Source organism: Cololabis saira, chromosome 8, assembly GCF_033807715.1.
Source record: "Cololabis saira isolate AMF1-May2022 chromosome 8, fColSai1.1, whole genome shotgun sequence".
In the NCBI taxonomy this organism is placed as follows: domain Eukaryota; kingdom Metazoa; phylum Chordata; class Actinopteri; order Beloniformes; family Belonidae; genus Cololabis; species Cololabis saira.
This window is the reverse complement of record NC_084594.1, coordinates 8,513,944-8,540,924: the sequence shown is the minus strand read 5'-3', so window position 1 is coordinate 8,540,924 and position 26,981 is coordinate 8,513,944. Positions and strand designations below refer to the sequence as shown.

General features: G+C 41.2%; 3 protein-coding genes across 5 annotated transcripts in view; 2 read left to right on the top strand and 1 right to left on the bottom strand.

Moving 5' to 3' along the window:
• Window positions 1-217: 217 nt before the first annotated feature.
• On the top strand, window positions 218-5,003 carry LOC133449260 (complement C1q subcomponent subunit C-like). The gene is made up of 7 exons (XM_061728393.1): window positions 218-322; window positions 710-825; window positions 934-996; window positions 1,869-2,022; window positions 2,107-2,247; window positions 2,354-2,480; window positions 4,003-5,003. The coding sequence occupies exons 2-7, from the start codon at window positions 720-722 to the stop codon at window positions 4,135-4,137; spliced, it is 726 nt and encodes a 241-aa protein (XP_061584377.1). The 5' UTR covers window positions 218-322; window positions 710-719; the 3' UTR covers window positions 4,138-5,003.
• Window positions 5,004-9,425: 4,422 nt separating this feature from the next.
• LOC133449259 (complement C1q subcomponent subunit C-like) lies at window positions 9,426-15,130 on the top strand. Of its 2 annotated transcripts, none has more exons than XM_061728392.1 (5): window positions 9,426-9,543; window positions 10,603-10,771; window positions 10,909-11,140; window positions 13,496-13,613; window positions 14,798-15,130. In XM_061728392.1, exons 1-5 carry the CDS (start codon window positions 9,541-9,543, stop codon window positions 15,005-15,007), a joined length of 732 nt encoding a protein of 243 aa, XP_061584376.1. In that variant the 5' UTR covers window positions 9,426-9,540; the 3' UTR covers window positions 15,008-15,130. The 2 variants fall into 2 exon arrangements, with proteins under 2 accessions (XP_061584376.1, XP_061584375.1); XM_061728391.1 differs by having other exon boundaries at window positions 9,496-9,543; window positions 10,579-10,771.
• Window positions 15,131-20,719: 5,589 nt separating this feature from the next.
• Window positions 20,720-26,981, bottom strand: part of LOC133448285 (filamin-B-like) — a 73,495-nt gene continuing 67,233 nt past the window's right edge. For both annotated transcript variants that reach the window (XM_061726668.1, XM_061726669.1), the window contains 4 exons: window positions 25,532-25,708; window positions 25,228-25,446; window positions 22,504-22,710; window positions 20,720-21,560 (listed from right to left, as the gene is read on the bottom strand). In XM_061726668.1, the coding sequence (XP_061582652.1) occupies window positions 21,373-21,560; window positions 22,504-22,710; window positions 25,228-25,446; window positions 25,532-25,708 (791 nt within the window). In that variant the 3' untranslated portion in view covers window positions 20,720-21,372. The remainder of the gene's footprint in view (window positions 21,561-22,503; window positions 22,711-25,227; window positions 25,447-25,531; window positions 25,709-26,981) is intronic.

Sequence of the window (26,981 nt, the reverse complement as noted above, 5' to 3'; positions counted from 1 at the left end):
CTTCACTTGCCGATGTTTTTAATTCATCAGCATGTCAACGTCTCCATCTATGAGGTACAGATCCATTCATGACCCTCTGGCAGGGACCGGGCTCCAGCTCTGTGGTTAACGTCTATTTGCTGACCCCCCCCGACCCCCCGCGGCGGTCCGTGACCTCCCAGAAATGCAGAACTGCAACCCGGCGGCCCAGAACTTCACCAGTGACGTGAAACCTGCTGAATCTTTGGTTTTGTTCTCGTCTTCCTCATCTGGCGGCTGCGAGGTTCTGGAGACGCTGTGAGCCGTCTTCAACTCTCCCAGGCGGCTTTTCTTATTTTCTCAGGTGAGTTTCGGATTCAGTTCAAAGGTATTGATGGGAAATGACTGGTTGCAGTAGTCGGGATTTAAGAGCTTAAGACTTTTGTTACATTTGTGACCGAGTTCAGTTTTCTTTCATTTCTTTTAATGTTTTAGAAAACTTGTCTTTTCTTCACTTTCATCTTCTCTTTTATCACCTTCTCCCCTTGTTTCTTTATCTTCGGCTCTCCTTTTTCTCTTCTTCTCATGATTCTTTTACTTGTTTCCTCCCTCACCTGTCCTGTGCCATTCCCTCTCTCCTGCTCTCCATTTTCTCCCCCTCTTCTCATCTTTTTTCTCCTCTTTCATTCTTTCTGTTTTCCGACCTCTCTGTTATCACCACTCTCTCTTTTTCTCCTCCTCTCCTCCTCAGGTTCTCCGTCATGTTCGGTCGTAGTTTTCTCGTGGTCGGAGCCCTGCTCTCGTTGGCCACACCTCTCTCGGTCGCCGTGGAGACGTGTCCGGCCAGAGGGATGCCTGGGATGCCAGGTGTGTGTGTGTGTGTGTGTGTGTGTGTGTGTGTGTGTGTGTGTGTGTGTGTGTGTGTGTGTGTGTGTGTGTGTTTACCTGTGTTCTGATGTGTGTGTCGGCCCTCAGGTATTCCCGGGCTTCCTGGCAGAGACGGCCGGGATGGAGAGAAGGGAGAGAAAGGAGAGCCAGGTATCTCTCACAGTCTACAGTTATGATTCATGACAAATGAAATGATTTTGATTTGAGGGCTGAAACTATTTCAGACACGTTTCTCTCAACAAAGCATGTGATTTTCTTTTCTTTGCTTCTGAAAAAAACATTGAATAATAAAAATCGTCTGAATCGTCTCAATATCAGACAAACTACATTATTATTATGATTATGATTATGATTATTATTATTATTATCAATATTATTATTATGCCGTCATTTGTTTCACAGAAGTGAAGTAAAAAGAAAAAGGAAAACATTTGAACTAAGACGATGTTTCCTTTTCTGCTTTATTTGGATTGAAGAAGTCAAGTTGCGGGCGAACTGATCATCAGTACTCGATGAGCTGATCATCAGCACTGGATGAACTGATCAATCTGCACTCGATGAGCTGATCAATCGGGACTCGAACCGATCAATCAGCACTCGATGAGCTGATCAATCAGCACTCTATTAACTGATCAATCAACACTCGATTAACTGATCAATCAGTACTTGATTAACTGACCAATCAGCATTCTAATTGATCATCAGCAGATCAATTAGCAGATCAGCAGATCAGTTTTTAGTGCGTGGACACAGGAAATACAAAGGTGGAAATGCAGCAGCAACGTTTCTGCATCAGGTTCAAACTAAAGTGCAACATCTTGCAGAGAGAAAGATTTTTCACAGGTGGAAAGTTTAACTGAAGATCAGACCAGGTGACCAGAGCAATAAAAGTTCTCACATTTAACGTGCTCCTCCCTGAGGAATTTAACCGTTAGAGTCCGTGAACGTCTCTGCAGATCCGGCTGTCGTGACAGAACCTGCTCTTTAGAAACAAGCTGCATCCAACCACCTGTTCTCTGCAGGAGCTCTGGGGAGTCAAACCTCCGGGCCTGGGAGAGGTGCACCGGGCGACCCGGGCCAGCTGGGATACCCCGGGAAACGAGGCCAGAGCGGAGAACCCGGGGAACCAGGAACGTGGGGATTCATTGGAGCTCCAGGAGACACCGGGGAACACGGGTATGTAATCAGAGGAAGTTCTTCTTCTACAGGCATTTATCACTGATGCAGAGTCAGATTTGAGGCTAACGTTTGGTTCCGCAGGACCGCCGGGGTCCAGCAGCAGGTGGCCTTCAGCGTGGCGAGGGGAACCAGCGAGTACCCGGACAGAAACAGCGTTATCCGCTTCACCAAAGTCATCACCAACATCGACGGCGGCTACGACACCAACACCGGACGCTTCAGGCGAGAATGCCCAGTTTTTGGTTCTCTTGGTCGTGTTTCTGTCATTAAAACCTTGCCGGCGCTCGGCGGCGAGCGTCTGAACTGAGAAGTGCGTGTTGTGCTGCAGGTGTCGGGTCCCGGGGACGTACTACTTCGTCTTCCACGCATCGTTGGAGGACAGACTCTGCGTGCTGATGAAGCGCGACAGCTCGCTGGTGATGTCCTTCTGCGACCACCGGCACCACAAGAGACAGGTATGAGCACGAGGCTCATGTTGCGATGTTTGTGTTTGGGTCCACGATGGGCATTGACCCCTTCACTTGCCACTTTAGGTGCCCACTGTAGTGGTGGTAATCAGCAGGTTTGAAAGCTGTGCGCTTTATTTTGTAGCATAAACCAGTAAACTCTAATGGTGCTTTTCCACAAAAACCTACTTAGTCCGACTCGCCTCAACTCGACTCCACTCGCCTCATCTCGACTCCACTCGCTTTGCCTCGACTCGCCTCGTCTTACCTCATCTCGACTCTCCTCGTCTCGCCTTGCCTCGTCTCGCCTCCTCTTGACTCGTCTCGACTCCAATCGCCTCGTCTCGACTCCACTCCACTCCACTCGCCTCGCTACGTCTCGCCTTGACTCGTCTCACCTCGTCTCCACTCGTCTCGTCTCGACTCCACTCGTCTCAACTCCACTCCACTCGCCTCGCCTCGTCACCACTCGTCTAGTCTCGTCTCCACTCGCCTCGTCTCGACTCCACTCCACTCCACTCGCCTCGCTACGTCTCGCCTTGACTCGTCTCTCCTTGCCTCGACTCGACTCGTCTCGCCTTGCCTCACCTCGTCTCAACTCCACTCCACTCGCCTCGCCTCGTCACCACTCGTCTAGTCTCGACTCCACTCGCCTCGTCTCAACTCCACTCGCCTCGTCTCAACTCCACTCGCCTCGCCTCGTCTCCACTAGTCTCGTCTCGTCTCCACTCGTCTCGACTCCACTCCACTCGCCTCGCCTCGTCACCACTCGTCTCGACTCCACTCCACTCGCCTCGCCTCGTCACCACTCGTCTCAACTCCACTCGCCTCGCCTCGTCTCCACTAGTCTCGTCTCGTCTCCACTCGTCTCGACTCCACTCCACTCGCCTCGCCTCGTCACCACTCGTCTAGTCTCGACTCCACTCGCCTTGCCTCGACTCGCCTTGCCTCGTCTCGACTCGCCTCGTCTCGACTTCACTCGCCTCATCACTCCTCTCAACTCGCCTTGCGTCGGCTCTACTCATCTCAGCTCTACTTATCTCAACTCGGCCCGGTTTCTTTTCCACTACAATCCAGCACCTAGATCAGAAGCAGGCAGGTTGGAGCGAAGCTGCTGTGACGTACTCGATTGTGCGACACAAACGAAGAAGTAAGACACCGAAGACGGAGAACATGGATGAGTTGATATCTGCTGCTTGAATTCAATATAAAATTAAAACAACGGAGGGAGAAAAGGCTTCAAGCGGCGAGTCGCTCTTGAAATGATGTCACATCCTAACTAATCCTAACGACATCTGATTGGCCAACCGCCTGACCAATCGGTGGCATGTAGTGTAATGACGAGTAGTTACAGAAAAAGTTTCTACTCAGCACGTTAGATCCCTGGTGGAAAAGCGCCAAACTGAGGGGAGTCGAGTCAGGCTGAGTAGGTACTAGTGGAAAAGTGTAAATCTGCAGCCTGTGAGGATCTGACCTTAACTGAAGGTTTTGTGGGCGTGTACTTCATGTCATGACTCTAAACTGCTTCCAGGTAACTTCAGGTGGGCTGGCCGTCTACCTGTCGAAAGAGCAGGAGGTGTGGCTGGAGACAAAAGACTACAAAGGAATGACGGGGAAGCCCAACGGCTACAGCGTCTTCTCCGGGTTCCTGCTGCACTCGCACTAACAAAACAACCTTCTTCCCTTCCTGTCTCAGGTGTCTTTCACTTTTACAATTAACATTTTGGTCACAGTTTGAGGTTGTTGCATTTTATTTGAACTGCCTGCAAATTCTCTCTTGTTAAATGAAAATCTGGATCTTTACTTGGAGGTGGGAGAAATGTAAATGAGAAATTCGTTGAGGTCCAAGCGGGTTCACAGAAATCACAAACGTACCAAATTCCAAATGTTAATCTCGGCCCACTCGTCACCTCTGATTGGAGAAATTTGTTCTGCCACGGAGACGTCTACTGACTTGTACCAAGATTTTTGATCATTACATCGCAAAAGTAACTTCTGGACATGCCCACAAACTTTATTGTCAAGCAGCTTAGAAACATATTGTTCGATCAAAGTTCTGTTAAGAATTTTCCTCAATTGTGACAATTATTGTGAAACTCGGACGGACAACTTCAGACTATTTTATTGTTCTTTTTACTTTTTTTCAAATGTCAAGAAAAATATTTCCAAGAAAATGTTCAAACGGTCGGGAATGACGAGATGCAACCCTTCTGGTTCGAGCGCCCCCTACTGTTTATCACGACTGAAACGTAAACATAGGAAATTTCATATTTGTAATCTTAACTTGTTCATATAGTATTGACATTATTTAAATTTACAAATATATTGCACTTCCAAAGAAGACACAGGTTGAAGATTATCTTTAGGCCACACCCACAAATTTTATTGACATGTGACTTTAAAACAGATGGTCATTTTTTAACTATTTCAGCGCATAAAAGTTAATAATGTGTATTCTGCTCAGCAGGAGATGTATTTGAAATGTATTTGAACTGATCAACACAATAAACTACAAAAAGAGATTAAAAAAAACAACCAAAATGTGTGTCAGACGTCTTATTTACTTATTTGTGCCATATTTCTACTTTTGATTCATCCTGACGAGAACACAAAGAGCTGGAGCTGATTGTTTCCCCCCCATTCGAATACAGTATTTAAAAAAAACAGTTACTTAAAAGCAAATGTTTTTCAGTGTAAATATAGTTTAGTAAAAGTAATGAGTCTTCATTACAAAATACTGTTAATGCTATTTTTAAAGGATGAGTTATTCCTTATGATTGTATCTTTATTACTTAATTAAATGGGCTTAAAAAGTATTTACAGTTGACAAGTATAACTTCATGCAGAAAAAATAGCTCAGCACCAGTAACTCTGCCAATGAGCTTGTGTTAACACAGCACCCTCAAGATGAATGTTTTTGGGTCAGAGGAGGGACACTGGACACTAGAATGACAATGACAGACACATAAACAAAGGTACACTTTTTAGAAATGATGATTGCAAGAGGCAAAAAACTTATTTTGGTTGATTAAAAGATATAGATTCATGATATAAAAGGCAGAGATCAACAGTTGGATGCCATTCATGCCAAAAGTCATTTTTTGCCATCTGTTTGTTCAATGAAATCTTTCTGAAAGGAAACTAAATGAAAATATGATATGAAAATACCTAAATAACCCAAAGAGGGGTATAAGGAATTGGGAAAAAACAAAAACCCAGAGTACCAAGTATATACCCTGTGGTACACCACTCTTGTTTCCAAATGGGATACCATGAACAACCACACTAGAGTTGGGCCTAAAGGTTTGCAGTCTAGTCTGTAAAACCTGAAAGCCAGAAAAATCAGGAGCAATAAAAATGTAAGTGACATTATTATTCAAACCTGATTTATGCCAGAAGATGATTTATGACTCCAGTAAGTGAGGGTGCAATCTCTGAAACTATGGACCACAGTTTCACAATAAGAGCTCATACATGACAACTACAGCATTATTCATGTTCAACATGAATGCAGCTTAAGCTTCTGTTCATCAGCATGTCGACGTTTTTCATCTCCGTCCGAGTTCCCTCCCAGAAGTTCACTTTCCACACTCGGCTGCTTATTTGGCCACAAACGCTCCTATTTACATTTACAGTGAACGATATTATCGGTTAAAGAAGTTGCTAATTCAATACCTGCCCTCTTGAACGGAATATTTTGTTAAGTTATCCATATGTCAGATTTAGTGAACTTTTATTTTGGTTTTATATTTTCATTTTTGAATCAAAAGTTGAGTTATTCAGGAAGATTATCCCGGACCGTGTACGACGCAACAAAGCCTAAGTTTACTATCATCCAGACATCCTCCCAGGTCTGAGGCACGGTGGTTTAGGGTCTGCACCTCTAATTGAGGGGAAATTTACCAAAATAGGACAACGTTAGGGAGGCTGCCCAGCTGAAGCTGAAGCAGTATGACGTGAATCTGCCACAGGAAAAATAAAAAACGCCTTTCGGAGCGACTATGTCATGATTGACGACCCCCGACCTCAGGGATGATGTGGAGTAAAGTCTGGTGACCCAGAAATCCTGTAAATGGACATAAACGTCCCCAGACTGAGAGCAGGTTCGATCCAGAGGTACTAAAAACTCCTACAGAAAGTTTTCCCACCAAGTCCAGGAGCGGCGTGAATGTTTAATGGATGCGTTCGATAAAGACAAAAGAAATGATAATTCATTGTGTTTTATTAGCTTAACGACTCAGATTTTATAGCAAATTACTGCATAAAAGCAGTTCATTCTTATTTTTATCTTGCCTTGGTAATTTGTTAAAATGCAATGACCAGCTTGTTCTGAAAAGTAGAAAATAAAAGGCCTCGTACTGCAAATTTAAGCTGAGAAAACGGGTCGAAAATGGAAAGAGGATCCGAGAAATACAGTAAATTTGCCAGCCAGCAGATTTTGCAGGAAGCGGCTATTAAAAACAAATAAACACCGGCCCGATGACTGAGGAAATCAAAAGTTTAGTGGCACAGACGCTGACATCTGCACTGAGGTCAAACAAGGCGACGGCAAGAAAGAGGAAGTTCAGAGAAAAACAGAACAAAGTGGGAGCATGAATCCAAGTTAGATCAAGGTTCTTTCATGCTTCATCATCGTTTTTTTCCTGACTTCACGTTGAACTATTTCACTTCTGTGTCCTCAGATGACCAAAAAAAAATCTGAGAATTACTGGAAAAGCGTGCCAGAGAAAAGGGGACGTGGCCACCTGCAGGGAAATCAAACAGCCCATAAACAGAGCGTCTGCATGTGACCAGTTAGAGAATTAAAACAGACCCTGAAGTTCTGGTTTAACTTGCAGCGTCCATGCGGCTTGATGAAGATGATGAAGATGATGAAGAGGATGAAGATGATGCTGCTCAGTCAGTCTTCCTGGTAACGAAGTACAAGTGAACACGAGCCCCAGATCAACGTCGACATCAAGTCTAATGGTTGACCGAGTTAAACATCTCACTAAAATGTCATTTTTGCATTTATTTATTTTCCCCTGTCTGCACATACTTTAATGGTTACGGACATAATTTGGCAAAAACCTTTTAAAGTCAGCTGTTTTTGCATTTATTTGATCTTGCAGCAAATATTTTTCTGGCACAGGTTATTGGGGGGGCAGTGAGGGTACCATATTCTTCTTTAAACTCTTAACTAAGGGTGCGCGATAAATATCGATCCGATATTTATTGATTCCTTTGGTACTGCTCTTTTTTTTCTTTTTTATTATTAATTTCTATTTTTCTTTTAAATTTGTTATCTTTTCATCTTTATATGGGTGTTTGATTTGTATATGACAGTGCTGTGTGAGTGAGATGGAGATGTCAATTTCCCCGAGGGAACCTCCCAAAGGGATTAATAAAGTCGTCTGAATCTGAATTTATCAGGCCGATATCAGGAATTATGGTGTCATATTTAATTTTTTCATTTAATTATTTATTCAAACCGGTTAAAACAAAAACAAAAAAATAATCAGAATACATAAAATGTATATACCGAGAAAAAAAAAAAAAACATGGCCGCTCGGTGGCGCAGTGGGTTAAGCAGCGGCTCATATACTGAGGCTACAGTCCTCCTGCAGCGGTCGCAGGTTTGAATCCCGGCCTGCGCACCTTTACTGCATGTCATCCCCTATCTCTCTCTCTACCCCCTTTCATATCTGCAGCTTGAATAAAGGGCCACTAGAGCCCAAAAAAATCTTAAAAAAAAAAAAAAAAAAAACATAAGCAAAACAAAGCAAATTAAAGAGACAAATCTATATGTAGATAAATATTTCCTGTTTGAAAGGGTGTAGGATGAAGTTTCAAAAAACTTTTTTAGTCCTACCCCTTCTAATGTTCTGTTTTTACAATTTCTTCATTTCACAGAACTTCTAAAAGAAAAGCATAAAAGAAAAGAAAAAGTGGTTCAGCTGAGCAAGGCACTTTGGTCACTGGCTGTCAGTTCATGTGTCCATTTCCGTTTTGTATCCATAAAGAGTATTGATTTTAAAGATTTGTTTAAACTTACTTAGTGATTTGCAGGATTTCATTTCATCTTTGCAGTTGTTCCACAGATTAACTCCCTATATCAATAAATCCGGTAATATTAAAAATAGGTCCGATATCCAATAATAAAAGTTCCAGTAAAGATTGCACAGTTTTTCTTCCATCTCTTTTGTCTCCAGGTGTGCACAAACTACAGGTGAATATACATTAAAAAAATTAATAAATATGAATATGTTATCGGTATCGGTCTTAAGAAGCAGGACGTTATCGGTATCGGCTTGAAAAAACACATATCGTGCATCCCTACTATTAACTGATCAAATTAAGGCCTCTGTATAGTATCTCTACCCAGGAACAGAGTCTGAAGGAAAGCCAACGGAGAATAAGGACAATGTGATGGAAAATGTATACTTTTTTGTTCCAGATTTCAGTAGATTTAATTAAACAGTTGCGTGCAAAAGGGTCACAACATACATGAGGCGTCTTGATGCAGAATAACCATGAAACAAAGGAAGCATAATGATTTTAAGGCACAAAGGATGATTCATTCTTACGATTCGAGTTGACAAAAACATCTTTAAGGTCAGTGTTCATCTTTTTTGAGTAGAGTCCCAGTCTGCACATCTGGCTGTTATTTTGCTGCTCTCAGCAGTTTTGGGTTTATTCAAGTTACCAAGGCTAAATTTTTAGTATTTGCTGCAGAACTTTGTCATTTCTAAAGTCCACTGATGGTTTTGTGTCCCAGAGGAAAGACCCCCAGTCTCTTTACGTCAGAAACATTTGCAGGTTAAGTGAATCCCAGCAGATCAACAAGCAAAAGGAGATGATTACTCTACCTACTGAGCTCCATTGGCTTTAGTGATTAATTACTTTTATGTATCAATTTTATTTGTGAAAAAAAAAGAGAAAACAAATCTGCAGATTTCATAAACATCTTATTCTGTTGCTGCTTCGAGATGTTTCACTTCCCGTTTTCTTCACGACTGAATCACATCTGAGACTCTGAAGGAGACGGATTAATCGTGTCCTTGCAAGACGCCAGACCTCATCACTGCACATGGTGAGATTATTTTACCCTACTTACAATGCGTATGATGATAAATATATCTTAGGAGTTTAATATATTTGGTTGCATTCTTTTTTTCTTTTCTTGCAATTGAAACGGTTCAAATCTGTGTTTGTGTGTTCCTGCCGGAGGGTTAGAGCCAGGACAGCATTCAAATGCCTTCAATTTAAATGCATATTTGTGGGTTTCACGCAGACATTTGTCTTATGGCTGAATTCATGTGCAGATGATTGATTATCACATCATATTCAGTGTGTTTTTATGAAGAAAATCTTTTTTTTAAATTGACGTGAAGCCTGAAGGCTCATATTTCAGACTTCAATCAGTTCTAGTGGCTTTTTTCTGGGTTTCACTTATTCAACATCTGCACACAGGACTGTCTCAGAAAATTAGAATATTGTGATTTTCTGTAATGCAATTAAAAAAACAAAAATGTCATACATTCTGGATTCATTACAAATCAACTGAAATATTGCAAGTCTTTTATTATCTTAATATTGCTGATCATGGTTTACAGCTTAAGAAAAGTCAAATATCATATCTCAAAAAATTTGAATATTCTGGGAATCTTAATCTTAAACTGTAAGCCATAATCAGCAATATTAAAATAATAAAAGGCTTGCAATATTTCAGTTGATTTGTAATGAATCCAGAATGTATGACATTTTTGTTTTTTTAATTGCATTACAGAAAATAAAGAACTTTATCACAATATTCTAATTTTCTGAGACAGTCCTGTATATATATACACACACATACACACACATATATGCAGTACAGACCAAAAGTTTGGACAGACTTCCCCATTTGTTTTGGATGTGAAGGTGTGTCCAAACATTTGGTATGTACTGTATATATATATATATATATATAGTACCGGACCTGGTTGTGTTTTGTGTTCAGGACCTGGTTGTGGTTTGTGTTCAGGACCTGGTTGTGGTGGTTTGTGTTCAGGACCTGGTTGTGGTTTGTGTTCAGGACCTGGTTGTGGTGGTTTGTGTTCAGGACCTGGTTGTGTTTTGTGTTCAGGACCTGGTTGTGGTTTGTGTTCAGGACCGGCGGTGTCTGAGCTGCAGCGCTGCAGCGTTGCTGCTCCTGGTCCTCGCCGCCCCGGCTGCCACGCAGTCGTCCTGCAGAGGTGGAGTTCACGGGATTCCCGGTATTCCAGGCATCCATGGACCCAACGGCAAGGACGGCCTCAAAGGAGAGAAAGGAGATCCAGGTGAGCTGACCTGACATGAAACTTACATAAGTACTACAAAGTAAATGATCATTTCCAGTTATCTTTTTTTATTTTTTTATTCTGGGCTGCAGCTTTAACTGCGAGGGGCTTGTTATGATGATTATTTCTATGCGCAGGTGAGGATGGGCTGTCAGGCAGGGGCGTAAAGGGAGTGTCGGGGGACCGGGGCCCCCCGGGCCGGCCGGGTCTGAAGGGGGACGTGGGTCTGCCGGGCCCGTCCGGATATCCAGGGCCCAAAGGAGAGAAGGGGAGACCCTACAGCCCTTCCACCGATCTCAAATCTTTCTTCTCCTACAAAATGATGACGACACAACCGCCAGAGTTGGACGCGCCCATCAACTTCAACACGTGAGACGCTTTAAGGTCTTGGAGAGGGAAGCAGGTGTGGGATTTAGGCCACGTTTACACATAGCTGGGTATTTACAAAAACGGATATTTCCCCCTCTACGTTTTGAAAAATACCATCATTTACCCGAATAAATACGCTGTTAAGGTGCTATGAGCAGCCAGACCTACAGGGGGCAGTGTAACGAGAAGATAAAGTCATGCTAGCCAATCAGAATCCTGGAAAAAAACATCAACAAAAGACACGAGTAACTTCCAGTTACTTCCAAGATGAACGAGAGTCTTTCGTTTGGAGTGACAGAGAAGTGGAGTTACTTTTAAGTGTGACTTTAGAATATAAAACAAGTAAAATACAAGAAAATATTCACAGTGGCCAAACAAATTGTAAACACAGGTCGCACACATGACGCTGCACTGCAAAAACTCAAAATCTTACCAGGAATATTTGTCTTATTTCTAGTTAAAATGTCTCATTTTTAGTCAAAAAATCTCATTACACTTAAAACAAGAGTCACCACCAGATAAATAACTTGTTATTTGACAATTTTCACCTGTTTCAAGTAAATTTTCACTTTTTTCCAGTGATGACTCTTGTTTTAAGTGTAATGAGATTTTTTTTGACTAAAAATGAAACATTTTAACTAGAAATGAGACAAATAATCTTGTTAAGATTTAGAGTTTTTGCAGTGTGGTGACGTTTCTGTGGCATAATGTGACGTTTTCAGAAATTATCGTTTTTGGTGACTTTGAGTTTCGTTTTTGTGTAAACGAACGGCGAAAACGCATGAAAACGCCACCGTTTTTGCTACGTGGAAACGGGGCCTTAATTTCTCAGGCAGAAGCCGACCGCGGTGCTTTCTTCTGGTTCTGGTTCAGACTCAAAACCAACAACACTCAGTCAGAAACTGGTTAATCTAAAAGGTGAAACACGACCAGGAGGTTGGTTGGAACACGCCCACCTCATGTCAAAAGTTAGCCGGCTCACTTGCTACATCCATTCTGATCATATCTGTCCAAATAACCCTTTTTTTTGTTTTTAATTAATATTTTTGCGACAGAACAAATATATCATCACAAAATTATAAACATATATGATGTTCACTGTCCTCTTTTAAATGAAAACATATACAAAAAGAGAACATATCCCACATAAGAATAAAAAGAAACAAAAAAAACAACAAACATGTGCCTTACATCTAATGTACATTTGACCCTTAAATTGACCCATCACTTCTATTACACCAAGTGCCACATAGAAATATCCTCATTTTAAGTGTCGAACCAACATCTTAATCAGGTACTGAGGTGAAACGGAGACTAGCAGAGCTCCACTTGGCCGCCCGGTATCGGGTCAGACTCGATGCAAACCTACCAGCATCGCCCTGAACAGACCAAAACCGTCTTCTGAACCAGACTCTAAATAGGTTTAATTCTGCTGTAAATGTGGACATTTAAACCCTGAAATCAACGCAGATCAACTCAGTTCCAGAGCTGGTTCTGGACAGGTGCTTTAGTACTTTCCACTAGTGATGTGTGGATCAATACCGAAATATCGATGCTTCCGATACCAGATCTGTACGCTCTAAAATCGATTCTCAAATGAAAATAATCGATACCTTTGATACTTCAGTCATTTGTGGTGATTATATCATTAATATCATTAACAGGAATACGATGGAAAGTAACTAAACTATTCAGATTTAGTCTAAATGACACGCTGCTGGTAGGAACTACTTTTCATTTTTAATAGTAGTTCCTATTTTTCTTTATTATTCTCTTATTTATTTTAATGGTTTTATAATTTTACTTCTGTGCTTTTTTTAGTTATGGAAACACCTTTTTCAAACACTGGTTTTCCTGTTGTTGCAACAGCTCGGTTGTATTGTGAATGATGCCGCTACCTCAGTTCACTTCTGACTTTAAAATAAATACCTAAATAAGTGACTTTGATGTCTTGTATTCTTAAACTATCTAAAATTAACCAATTTTACTTAGATTTACAGGCAGATTAAGTGTATTTGCACAATGTATCATTATCGTTAGTGGGTATGACACAGCCTAGTGGTCGGTAGAGGAACTGCAGCCTTTCCTGCTCTGCATGTTTTGTTTTTGTTTTGTTGTTTGTTTGTTCATGTTTTTTCCTTTTTTTCCCCACAGATTATATGTCAGGTAATAGAAAAGTTATTTTGACTACAGACTTTGGTAGAAAGAAACTTATTTCCATCATGTTGTCACCTTTAAACCAACTAATTATAAGACTGCTCCAGATTCATCAGTTTCAAGTGTCCTAAAGGTTAAATTGACTGTTTGGCTGTGAAACGATTATTAATAACAGGTGTGCGTGAAAATCTCCCACAGACACATCCTGCCTGACCTGGACGCGCAGTTTCAAGGAGAATCTCTGACCAACGGGACGTTCACCTGCGTCACCAGCGGCGTGTATTTCTTCAGTTTCCACACGTCAGTGAAGAGCAGAGTGAGTTTGGTCTGGTAACCTGTACTTTGGTCATTCTTCAGACGTTTCCCCCGTGTTTCATTCGTCTGAAGTGCCGTATTCTCCGTATTCTCATCATCTCAGAAATATATCTAAAGTAAGATGCTTTCTGTCACAATCAGACTCTGAAAAGTTGGTTCATGCTTTTATCTCCAGTAGATTAGATTATTACAATGCACTTTTTGCAGGACTAACAAAGCAAGAGTTACATAAACTCCAGCTTATTCAAAATGCCAAATGCCAAATTCTAACAAAAACCAAGCGGTATGAACACATCACTCCAGTTTTATCCTCTCTTCACTGGCTCCCTTAAACAAAGAGTAGATTTGAAAGTGCTTCTTATTGTCTTTAAATCTATGAATGGCTTAGCTCCCTCCTACATGGTTGACATGCTGAATACATACCAGACAGATCCCTTAGATCATCAAATAAGAGTCTTCTCATCATACCTAGAATTCACACTAGATCGGCTCATGGTGCTTCAGTCACTACTACACTCTCTGGAATTCCTCTCTGCAGGAACTAAGGTCTGCTCCAACAGCCCTCTTTCAAAAGCAGACTAAAAACTTACCTTTTTGCACAGGCGTTTGACTAAACTCTACATGTTTGGCTGGGTGATCGCACTTTTGTTAAAATGGAATTATTGTTGTTTTTCTCTTGACATATTTTTGTCGGTTTCTTTTATTGTAAGCCTGTAATGTTGTTTGTTTGTTTGTTTATGTATTTGTATTTATCCCCCAAGCTGTTGCTTTGATGAACTCTCACAATTAATAGAGTCTTGGAGAAATCCATCACCGTGCTATGACAATAACAATAACAGTTATTTAATGGCACTATCACGTGCTGCAACAATGCACCAACAATGATCATGCACCTTTCACTTTTAAAAATTGTACATATGTTATTTAGAGCCTACCTCACACTGCTGCACCTTTCAGTTTTTTAATTGTATATATGTTAATAAGTGCCACATTTGTTTATTTACTGTTTGCTATTTTTTAAATCTGGGTACAGTGAGCGAAATTACCAGAGTCAAATTCCTTTTCAGGCAATGTTCAAACTTGGCCAATAAAATCTGATTCTGATTGAGCACATTGAGTCCATGCTCATCATGTGAAATGTGCTTTATAAATAAATTTGCCTTGCCTATCCTCCTCCTCCTCCAGGTGTGTCTGAGGCTGATGAAGGGCAGCGCCGATCACATGACCCTGTGCGACACGGCCGACGGCTTCCTGGTCACGTCTGGCTCTGCGCTGCTGCAGCTGCAGGCCGGGGACGAGGTGTCTCTGCAGGTCACCAGGTTCAACCACCTGGTGACGGCGCAGAGCAGCACCGGACACACTTTCACCGGCTTCCTGGTGCTGCCCACCGCCTAGTAACAGCCTGCAGGACAGAGACTCTGCACTGAAAAAAATACATCTAAACGCATGTAAATATAACATGTTTAAATCTGTGATATTAACAATTAAAAATGAAGTTTGTTGCTTTACATGAATACATCTAGTTTTGAACTTAATCTGCATTTGTTCAAAAAAACAGACATCGTGCATTTTTTCCTTAACAAGCAGTATTTATGTAATCCCAGGCAATCTGTTCATTTACACACAAACAACAAGCAATGATCTTGTTGTATTTACCTTTTAATATATTGGGCAGATTGACCAACGTTTAGGTGAAACATGGTTTATTTGTTTAAGTACAACACCACAGTTAAAAATATCTTTCTTGATCTACTTTAAAAAAATTAAGGCAACTTTTTCGCATGAGATTTTCATGTAGATCAAGAAAGACTAGTCTTTGTATAAACTACTTAATTTTTAGTATGTACAAAATTCATTTACAAGTAAAGTCAACTTAATTTTGATAAATAAGTAGTAAGTAAACTTAACACAATTAAGTTGACTGTACTTGCAAAATGTATTATTTACATAAAAAAGATTAAGTAGTTTATACAAAGACTAGTCTTTCTTGATCTACATAATAATAATCTCATGCAAAAATTTGACTTATTTTTTTTTAAGTAGATCAAGCACAATATTTGTATCAGTGTGATGGCTGACAGAATAAAGGTCCATTCAGGGTCCCATGTGTGCTGTTTCAGTTTTACATATTTTTTTTTATATTAAAGTGCACTCAAATTTGTTAAATTAACTTAAAAAAATCAGTGGGCAGTGGGTTAAGCAGCGGCTCATATACTGAGGCTACAGTCCTCCTGCAGCGGTCGCAGGTTCGAATCCCGGCATGCCCACCTTTGCTGCATGTCCTCCCCGATCTCTCTCTCTACCCCCTTTCTATCTGCGACTTGAATAAAGGGCCACTAGAGCCTAAACAAATCATGGAAATCATTTCCACAAATTCAAATTACTCCTTTTCAACACCAAGCATTTTTTTTTGTTTCAGTCCAATATACTTTGTGTCAAGCTTATTTATTTGAGTTCGTTCAACTTAATATTTTTGTTCTACTTTAACCCAGTAGAATTATGTCAGTTTTACTGATTGTACATTTGATTGGCACTAATACTTTAGTTTAATCCAACTAAATTTAAATGGGTCAAATTAACTTAAACAGCACAATGTAACTTTCAGCTTTTGTTGAGTTTGGCAGCTCCTTTGGACAAAAGCGGTAGTGCTTTACCAGTAGTGTGGAAGGGTTCCTACCATCCACCTCAAAGTTACATAGTGCCAGTGAAGGCGATACAGACCCCTCAGACCATGACAGAGGTTCATTAAACCTGTTGGAAGTTGATGTACCATCACAATGATGATGATGAAATATTAGATTAAGGTGGAAAAGTTACATAGTGCTGCTTTAAATTTATAGTGTAATCTGAACTCATTAGTAATCTCACAAGTTGAAAAGACTTATCTAAATAGGATCATATTAAACCATAGAAAAAAAGTTTCATTCCCTTTAAGTAGATTTGGTTAACTAAATTTAATGGTGTTTGGTTTAAACAATTAAAATGCTTAATGTTGAATTTAAATTAAATGTGTGGAAATGATTTCCATGATTTCTTCAAGTTTATTCAACCAAACAAAAAATAAAACAACTTCTAATGTGTGGTGGCAAAACTAGGAACATGCCTCAAAGTATTTAGGCAAAGAATAATTTATTCTAACATTCAACGTGTTAGAAAAAATGTTAGAAAAAAAAGATAAATTACATAAGACAGCAGCAAATCTTAAGTTTCTTAAGTGCAAACAACATTTATGCTTAATTCTGAGAACATTCCTTAAGTATACTCAAGTGTATTCAGTAAAAGATACAATAAAAAAATACTTGGTGTCAAGTTTTGAGGAGAAAAATTACATATTTAAACCTTTTGTGAATATGCAACTGCTCCTGCAACTGTTTAGAGCAGGAGCAGTCTGAAGTACCTGCGTACTTCAGACCTGCGTACTTCAGGCTGGGGGGCCTAAAGTCTTTTCTTGCTTTTATCACTAAAACATTCTGCACAACTAAAATGAAACCTTCCGGCCTGGAACAGGAAACGTACCTGGAGGGATTGGGAATAAATGATTCAGTGTGGTTGCTGTGCTTCATTGAACACAAAAAGCTCACATCAGGACGGGGATCCAGTAATTATCCATCGCAGGTATCAGGTGAGGTTACATTTAACGCTGCAGCTGGTGAACACGGAGCGTTCCAGGAACTAGAGTTCCTACAGGAGATGAGGAAGCTCCTCTGTTACATCAGGACCGTGGTCTTCGGTCCAGATCCTCAGGACCCGTCGCCCTACAGTCCATGTTCTAGGTGTTTGTTTGTATGTGCTATTATCCGGCACATTTTAAAAATCAACAAACCCGCTTCAGCAATTAAAACTATCTGGTATGCTACTGTCAAAACTTAAAAATAAAAGATAAATCTTTAAAATTATCTTTAAAAAGAAAAAAGCTTCAAACAATGATGGAAAAACTGGCTTATAGAGTTCTGACCTGTTGTTTCTGGTACATTGGAGTGCTAAAAAAAAAAAAAGTTTTATTAAACAAGTCCACAAAAGAATATGCAAGCTTTAAAAAGATAAATGGTCCACCAGAGAACCTTTTTCAGCTGCTCGTGCAACACTTTCCCTGTTCTGACCCCTTCAACATGAAGCAGGGAAGCCTGCAGGAAGTAAATCCTATAAATAACACAAACACATCTTAAACTGAAGAGTTAGAACTTTTACCGAATTGTTTGGCTTAAAATAAGGTTTTTCCTGACTTTCAAAGGCTTTTCAGGTTGTCTGGTTGACATTTTTAAGAGGTGAAAGAACTGATTAAGCAGTAAATAAAGGTTTTGAAAGGTGGTGTGATTATTGTTTCCTGCAGAACGTTCTGTATCTGCACATCGATGCTCTGAACTCCAACTGCTGGTCAACCCAGATTTGATCCACCTTTGCATGATCCAGAATGTTGCTGCACATTTCCAAATGTATCATGTATTCCAGTCCAACACGAGTTAAATTCATCGGTCTCGCCATCCCGCATGAATCCATCTAATCATTTTATCTCCGGTTTGCTGGTAAGAACCATAAATCTGCAGGTCTGTTGAGTTAAGTCTTTGTTTTGCATCATTTAAAAGAAAAGAAATAGAAATATCTTCAAAGACATTTCCTAAAAATACTTTAAAGAAAATTTATCTCAGCTAATAAATGAGGGTCAGTGATGCCGTCGTGTTGCTGATCAGAGTGAACATGGATCAGATAACTAACACCAGCTCCCACCACTACACACCAGTTGTTCCTACACAAGCACAGATACATGAAACGATGGGGAACTTAATTCATCTGTGTGTTGATGTGTTTTGCTTCATTAAAGTTTCCTTTAACTTCCTGGAAGAGCTTTAGTTTTTTTTACGCAGCAGCTTCAGGATCTGGAGATCATGACGGGCCGATGACAGCAAGACAACACTTTAGCTAAAAGGTTGAACGAGGCAACACCCCCGTCCTCTGATGTACAGTAGTATAAATGGATGGATAGATGGAGGGATGGAAATAAAGATGTATACATGGATGAATGCATGTATAGACGGATGGATGAATGAATGCATGTATAGACGGATGGATGAATGAATGCATGTATAGACGGATGGATGAATGAATGCATGTATAGACGGACGGATGGATGAATGAATGCATGTATAGACGGACGGATGGATGAATGAATGCATGTATAGACGGATGGATGAATGAATGCATGTATAGACGGACGGATGGATGAATAAATGCATGTATAGACGGACGGATGGATGAATGAATGCATGTATAGACAGATGGATGAATGAATGAATGCATGTATAGACGGAGGGATGAATGAATGCATGTATAGACGGATGGATGAATGAATGAATGCATGTATAGACGGACGGATGAATGAATGCATGTATAGACGGACGGATGAATGAATGCATGTATAGACGGACGGATGAATGAATGCATGTATAGACGGACGGATGGATGAATGAATGAATGCATGTATAGACGGACGGATGGATGAATGAATGCATGTATAGACAGATGGATGAATGAATGAATGCATGTATAGACGGATGGATGAATGAATGCATGTATAGACAGATGGATGAATGAATGAATGCATGTATAGACGGATGGATGAATGAATGCATGTATAGACGGATGGAGGTTTCAGCAATCCCATCAATTTAAAGGAACAAGTTGAAAATTAGAATCAAATTAAAGAAAAATAAAAACATGGAAATAGTTTATAAACTCTGGCAGTGAAACGTTTCTAGCTGCAGGTGTGACGCGTCACACGAGGTGGAGTCCTGGTTAAGTGTTCAGGACAGTAGACGGACCCCGAGCTGTTCTTTACGACGCCGGATGAGAGGAGACTGAACCGCCTCTGGAGGACGTGATGAAGGGACCGACGGTCCAGGACCGACCAGTCAGTGTCCTCCCGTCCCGGGACGTTGCTATGGTGCTAAAACAACTGCAGCACTCCAGCACTGGTACAGGTGGAAACTAATGATAGAAATACAATTGTGAACTATAAGGTTTAGTGAAAATGCCAGCAGTGTTGCAAACACCACAACACCAGCTCCGGCTAAATTACGTACATCTTTTAGGGATTTTCCTGTTGAAATAGTCAAATAAGAGACGAGGGAAGGTTGTTTAGGATTATATTTATTTAGGGAAGGTTGTTTAGGATTATATTTATTTAGGGAAGGTTGTTTAGGATTTTATTTATTTAGGGAAGGTTGTTTAGGATGAGGCAGCGGCTGATTAAGAGGAAAAGCAAGAAAGTGAAGCAGGTGGAGAAACCAGAGCGAGGAGAGTTTGGACTGTTCTTGGCGACGGATGCAGACGCGTCTGCAGGACTTCAGCTAAACCAGGAGTCTGCAACCTTTATTATCAAAACAGCCACAAAAATAACAGATTTTAAAAGTTCTCATCTTTTATTTATTTTAGCTGTTACAACCACTAAATAAAAGTGTAGTATGTATTTGTAGGCGTACTTTGAAATAAATTAAACTGTGAACTGTAGGCCTATTAAAGTCTACATTTGTGTAAAAGTATAATAAAAACTACCCCAACTTTAATATACCGGTAAATAAAACATTTAGCTGCACCTTAAAAAATAAATATAAAATAGATGCTCTGGTATTTTTATGAACAAATCTTTCATATATTCCCCCTCTTTAGCTGCCACAAAACCAGCAGCGTTGAACGTTAGGAGGTTTTCCACTTCTTGAGTTTGCTCTCTTCAGCTTTTCGTTGGGTATTTTTCAGTAAATGCAGAGTGCTTGTTTTGGAAGTGTTTTTCAAAGTTACATTTGTTGTTGGATATCTTCGCCACAAATCAAGCTCGAAGGTAAGCTGTTGACATGACGTTTTGTGACTGACTTGTATATATTTTTGTTGACAAATTAGAAATCAAAAAGTTATTTTAAAATTAGGTGGCATCAACTCAAACTCCAAGATAATTGCCCAACAAAATAAACTAATATGACTAAAAATTAATTCAGAAATATGTATTTATGTTTGTTTTTTTTTTTTCAAGGCCAAAGGTTTCAGGTTGCAGAGTCCTGGTCTAAACGGACCAGCAGAAGCCAGAACCACTGACAACAGATGAACAGAAAACCCAGCTCAAGCTTCTATCTTCCAGTTTATTTTAATCACCAAATGTACAGAACATCAGACCAGCGTTTATCGTTCACATTAAAACACCTTAATATAAAGTGAGACTGGCCCCACCCTCCCGGTACAAAAATCCTCTCATCCTAAAAGTATCAAAAAGTAGTAGTGACAAGGCAACAACATCAAGGTTTACGACAAAAAGACTCAATTATGAGGGTTTAAAGTTCAAAAAGCGACAAAAATAATAAATCAATAAACAAACAATCAGTAGTTGCACAAAGTTTGACTCCTCGGACGAGGATCCAGTTTTGTCGTTTGAACTCAGACTTTCATCCCCTCTGACACTTTAGTTGGGAAAAACAACCTGGTCGCTCACGGCAACCGGAGGAAAAAAGTGCTAGTTATGTTTTTAAACCCACACAAATATTTTTGAATCTTTTCAAAAATCCAGTCCAACGTTTCGGAGACGAGAAAGAAACGAGTGCAGGAACTTTTCAGGGCAAAAAAACCAACAAATTCTCCACATTTTGATCAAATCTGTTGCTTTTAGAATACGATTGGTTGGAAAAGTGATTCACAAATGTGTCGTCCTGCAGAAGATCCGAGGAAGCTTCGTTCAGCAGCAGCTCGTCCGGAGGGGTTGACGGCCCGTTCCCGGTGCATCATGGGACGGCGACGCTGAACGGCGACCCCGGGATGTGGTCGTCCCCCCACTTGACCACCAGGACGTAGTTTCCTCGCTCCTTCAGCACGTAGCTGACGTTGTACTGCAGGCCGCCCACGTGCTTCACCAGCACCTCGTCGCAGGGCACGTGAGGCCCGTGCACGCCGACCAGGAGCATGTTCTTACCTGCGGACAGAACCAGCTGATCAGCAGGGGCCAGTTGTTCAAAAAATGTAATCTGGAACAAAGTGATCCGGATTTGGAAATCCCATTTTATGCTATCCAGGATAAGGTAATCCGTTTTAGTTTCATGCCGGTTTTTCAAAGCAACATTGGATTGGAGCACCCTGATCCAGATACACAGTTTTAAAAATTACCAAATCCGGATTACCAGTGTTCTAAATGGGACAACCCCTCTCTGTGATGACGTTTCTGATGCACCCGAGCCTGTTGAAGAACCAGACCAACCTCTGGCGTTCTTTCAGAATGAGGGACTGACTGGACGTGTAGTAAGGGATGCAATAGTTCAGGTCAGGTTCATCTCTGATGATTGTTTTTGATATTAATATACAGTGATGAATTACAGAAAAATTGAATATATTATTTTAGTTTGTTATTGAAATCTGTTTGGGGGATTATTTCATGGTGACAAGATCATTTTTATTTTATTCTTACTTTACTATACTGAAAGGCTTAATTGGTAGCCTATGTTTACTTTATCACTGTAACGGTTAAACAAGTCAAGTGCAAAATATAAATAAAAGTATTTACACTAAATGATACAAATGTTGTATTATTTGACCAATTTTAAAGTTTTTCTACATTTTCCTCCTGAAATCCACCTTGAAATCCTACAAATTGGGATCAGGATAATCCTGTTTTTTTGGATCAAAGTTATCCAGATCCTACTGGAAAGTTTTGAACAACAAACAGAAAGTTTGATCCAGATTAAAACTAGGATTGGATTACGTGATCTAAGCCGATTTCAGAATCCTTCTTTCCCTTTTGAACAACCCATTTTCAAACTTTGATCCAATCCGATAACCAAAATCCGATCAGATTACCTTTGAACAACTGGCCCCAGGCGACCTGGCGGGAACTCCTGGCGGGAACTCGGAGCTGTACTCACCGGCTTTGCTGCAGTCCACGGAGAAGCTGCTCCTCTGACCCACGAAGGCCTTGCCGAGGCCGCTGCCCCGGGTCAGAACCTTGCTGGCGTCGGAGCCGCCGGGTCTGGGCGTGGCCCGCTGAGAGAGGCCGGCCGTGGCCCGGACCGCTGAATCCAGCGTCAGGGTCGACGTCTCGCTGGCGTTCGTCACGTTCACCAGCCGAGCACCTGAACGACAACAGACTTTATGGAGCTTTTCCACTAGGAGTCTAGCCGTGCAGAGTACCGTATTGGCCCGAATATAAGACTGTGTTTTGCATTGAAATAAGACTGAAAAAGTGGGGGGAATGAATGTGTTTTTGCAGGACTTGATTATTTACTTTATTATTCATTTGCTCCGGTATTGATATGCATATGTGAAAAGAAGCTAAATGATTTTGAATGATCTAATCTATTTACCATATGAGGGAGGGAAGGGGAGAGGGGTGTGTTGTATTTATTTATTTATTTATTTTTTTCCTCTTATTACTATTATTTATTTATTTTTGTCAGAATCAGAATCAGAAACGGGTTTATGGCCAAGTTTGTTAAACACACAAGGAATTTGTTGTGGTGATAGGTGCAATACAAATATAAAAGCAAATATATAAGAGATAACATTTATAAACAGAATTGTTTAATTATTGTTATGAAAAGTAAAAAAAAAAAAGGGGGAAAATATTGATATTTCTATTGTTATTGTAAATCTTATTTTTTTATTGCCCTCAATAAATATATCTATACAAAAAAAAAAGAAAAGTGGGGGTCATCTTACATTCGGGGTCTTGACATTATACCCATTCACAACGCTAGATGGAGCCAGATATCTTTAAAGCAGTGGTGTTCAACCCTGGTCCTGGAGATCTACTGTCCTGCATGTTTTAGATGCTACCCTGCTTCAGCACAGAGATACCAGGAGATGTGTCATCAACAGAACTGTTCAGACCTTAATAACAAGCTAATGAAGACCGTTAATTAGAATCAGGTGTGCTGAGGCCGGGAAACATCCAAAACATGCAGGACAGTAAATCTTGAGGACCAGGGTTGGTGGCCACTGCTTTAAAGCGAATGCTGAACTTAACTCCCCAGGCCAAAGCAAACCCCAGTCAATGAAGAAAAATAAATAGCGGTAAGAAAGAAAAAAGAAAATAACAAGAGATAACAGAAAATGGAGAAACGTAGCGACAATCGGGAGAAAAGTGGGTGGAAGATCGGCTAGTTAACCGGCAGCTGAGGAGAAATTATGATGCAAACTTCAAGATGATGATTTGAATGAGGCAAAATAACATGCTTTTTCTCTCGAATATATTATTATAATCATTTGTTTCAGATGTACTGAAATTATTTTCTGTATAAAAATTGAATTTGGTGTTCAAAAAGTCTTTTTTCAAACTTGAGTCTTGAAAAAGGGGGTCGTCTTATAATCAGGATCGTCTTATATTCGGGCCAATACGGTAGATACTTTTCTGTAACTATTCTGCCGAGGTTCTAAGCTGCTGAATCAGCTGTATCTGACGTCATCACACTACAGGCCACCGATTGGTCGGGGGGTTGGAGTCAGACGTCTGAGTCAGGATGTGACATCAGAGAAAGAGCAACTGACGACGGCTTCTTGTTCATTTTAAATCGACCAGAAACGGTTCATTTCATGATCCAACTCTGAGGTGCAGATGTTCATAAACCTGGTGGCTGAGGAGAGAATTAAAAAGGGATGTAGACGGGCGATAAGGAACAACCAGATCTACCAGGAGCTCTGTCACTTCATAGCTGCTCACGGCTCCAACAGACTTTTCAGCAGCGCAGAGACAAACAAAAAAAATTAAAAAGCGTCGCCGCTTGAAGTTTCTTTCACTCTCATTTTTTAACTTGATATCGAACACAAGCCACAGACCCAGCAGCACATCTATCATCTCCTCCAGGTTCTACATCTTTAGTGTTTTTGTCTTCTTCGTTTAGATCAGAGGTCCAACCTTTTCTGAACTGCAGACCGGTTTAATGTCTGACAATATTTTCACGGCCCTATCTAAAGGTGTAGTTGATAAAAACTAAATAAAATGACAAGATCGGCATTAAAAACTGTGGTATTTTCTCTATAGTAATTATAATAATAAAACAATTTTCGAAAAAATTAAATAGTGGAAATTGTAAATTACCCTTAATGAGTATTTCTATGAATGTCTTTTTATGTCTCAACGCTATTTAAAGCCAGGTTTTTATTTTATTTGTTATATATTAAGGAGACCGATATTTAGTGCTTTTATTTTGAAGGCGTCTCGCCGAGACCTTGTAAACATCCGGCGCTTCGGACTTTCGAGGTAAAAGTTAAACGGCAGTAGAAAGTGTGTCTGCAAGACTAAACTAGTGTCAGGAATGCTAAAGTGGAGCCTAACTGACACAAAAAGCACCTGCTAATAAGGATTTCTTTTCTTTGCAAATGTTATGCCGTATTCATGTACATAGAGTTTGGTTACCATGGTTATTCATGTATTGCGGTTAACGGTAGCTGTTATTACCGACCGAGCGAGCAGCTGTTGGTCTGTATTTAAATTAAATTAAACTTATATGAATGTAGAAAGACTATTTTATTTATTCCTTTATAGCTCTTACGGTGTGTTTGCAGTGCATTTACATCCAAGGAATAAAAACATTGTGAACCATCAGTTTAAGAGTCAACCATCAGTCGGGGCTACAGAAGTTATTTGGTACCTGTGACCCGGGCCTTGAAGGGGCTGCCGGTGATGTGGTGGGGACCTCCGTATTTGATGCTGATCAGGTAGTTCCCGGGGGCCATGGGCGTGTACTGGACCCTGTAGCCCTCCAGCGCCTCCTGGCAGTCCATCTTCACCTTGGACGGGCCCTCGATGGTCACGGCCAGCGCCCCCGGCCCGGCTTTGGTGTTGTTGATGGTGAAGTCGGACTGGGAACCTGCACAAACATCCTCTGGTTCAGCACCCACATCATCATCATCCTCTCCCACAATGCCACGGAGGTGTCTCCTGTAAACCCCCACCTGTGGTGCCTCTCTCCAGCCCGGCGCCGTACGCCGAGACCAGACCGGGCTCTCCGGTCTGACCTGGTTCTCCCACTCGGACCTGGAAAGGACTGCCAGGGATGTGGGAGCCGTTGAACTTCACGTCGACGGTATGGACGCCGTTCTCCCGCGGGATGAAGCGGATGGCGTGTTTCCCTGGAGGAGAGAGCGCGTCAAGCTTGGCCGGCGGTTCCCGACCATCATCATCACTAGAGATGCACCGATCGATCGGCCCCTGATCGGGCCGATAATGGCCCTATTGGTTTTGATCGGACATCAGAAATAATAGTTCAGAGCGGCCGATCTGATGACATTTACAACAACAAACCCCCGCCCGCGCGGGTGTTCCCACATCTCAGACCGAGCGGTCCTGAGGAGGCGTCGGCCTCGCCGGTGCGGGAGTTTTACAATGTCTGAAAACGACAACAAATTTGCAGTTTGCAAAGTGTGTCCGAAGGAGATACCACGAGGAGGAATGTTACAAAAGAATTTCAACACAAAGAAGTTGATAAGACATTTGAAAGTTTTTCACATGGAGTATATTGAGTTTTCAAAGTTGGCTGCTGCTAAGGCAGAGAAAAAAAGGAGCGCGCAGCAACGGCACTAACTCAGCTGTAACACCTGTAACAGAGACTTAAGCTTGAGTTATGGTTCTGCGTCAAAACAACGCCGTGCCTATGGCGTGTGGTTTGCGTCGACGCAGACCACACGCCGTCACTGACGCCGTCACTGACGCCGTCACTGACGCCGTCACTGACGCCGTCACTGACGTGCACCTCCCGAAAATTGTAACTACGCATCGAGGTGTCGCAGACCACGCGTAGACCAAGAGGGCTTTGAACGCATTTCCGGTTTCCGGTTTGAAGCAGTAGTGAACTTTCAGGGCTCTTTTCTTCGTTTATGTGTGATTTTTTTGTTTTTGTTTTTTTGCACAATAGTTGTCCTTATCTCTTTGATTCACTCTGACCGGAAAAAGTCGGATAAACCATTCAGAAAAAGATCGCTAACTAGCGGTCGCGGGGGGTACTGCACGCGACGAAATGGAGTGACGGAGAAGTCCGAAGGGTTCATGACGGCGTCACGGCGACGGCGTGTGCTCTGCGTTGGTGTAACGCAGAACCTTAATTCAGCCTTAATAAACGACAGGAAGAAAAATAAAGAACTACATCGTCAGTTAATGAATTCATATGCTTTGCTCATCAGCCGCTTTCTGTTATAGAAGACATCGGGTTTAAACACGTTAGCAGCTCGGATCCGCGGAGCGCGCTGGTGCGTCGTAAATATTTCACTGATGAAATCCTGTCGGAGTTTTACCAGACTATTTACAGTCCAAAGCCTCATGCAGGACGACAGTCGTGTCAGTCGCTTCACAAGTGACATTTGGAGTTCTAGTGTGAAGAGTTTCCTCACACGCGGCGGATGCTACCGC

Excerpts from the sequence above, each read along its gene's own strand:
- LOC133449260 (XM_061728393.1), top strand. The coding sequence starts at position 720 with ATGTTCGGTCGTAGTTTTCTCGTGGTCGGAGCCCTGCTCTCGTTGGCC. Across the intron at positions 826-933 it reads AGGGATGCCTGGGATGCCAG|GTATTCCCGGGCTTCCTGGC; the intron begins GTGTGTGTGTGT and ends GTCGGCCCTCAG. Across the intron at positions 2,481-4,002 it reads ACCGGCACCACAAGAGACAG|GTAACTTCAGGTGGGCTGGC; the intron begins GTATGAGCACGA and ends AACTGCTTCCAG.
- LOC133449259 (XM_061728391.1), top strand. Across the intron at positions 10,772-10,908 it reads AGGAGAGAAAGGAGATCCAG|GTGAGGATGGGCTGTCAGGC; the intron begins GTGAGCTGACCT and ends TTCTATGCGCAG. Across the intron at positions 11,141-13,495 it reads GCGCCCATCAACTTCAACAC|ACACATCCTGCCTGACCTGG; the intron begins GTGAGACGCTTT and ends AATCTCCCACAG.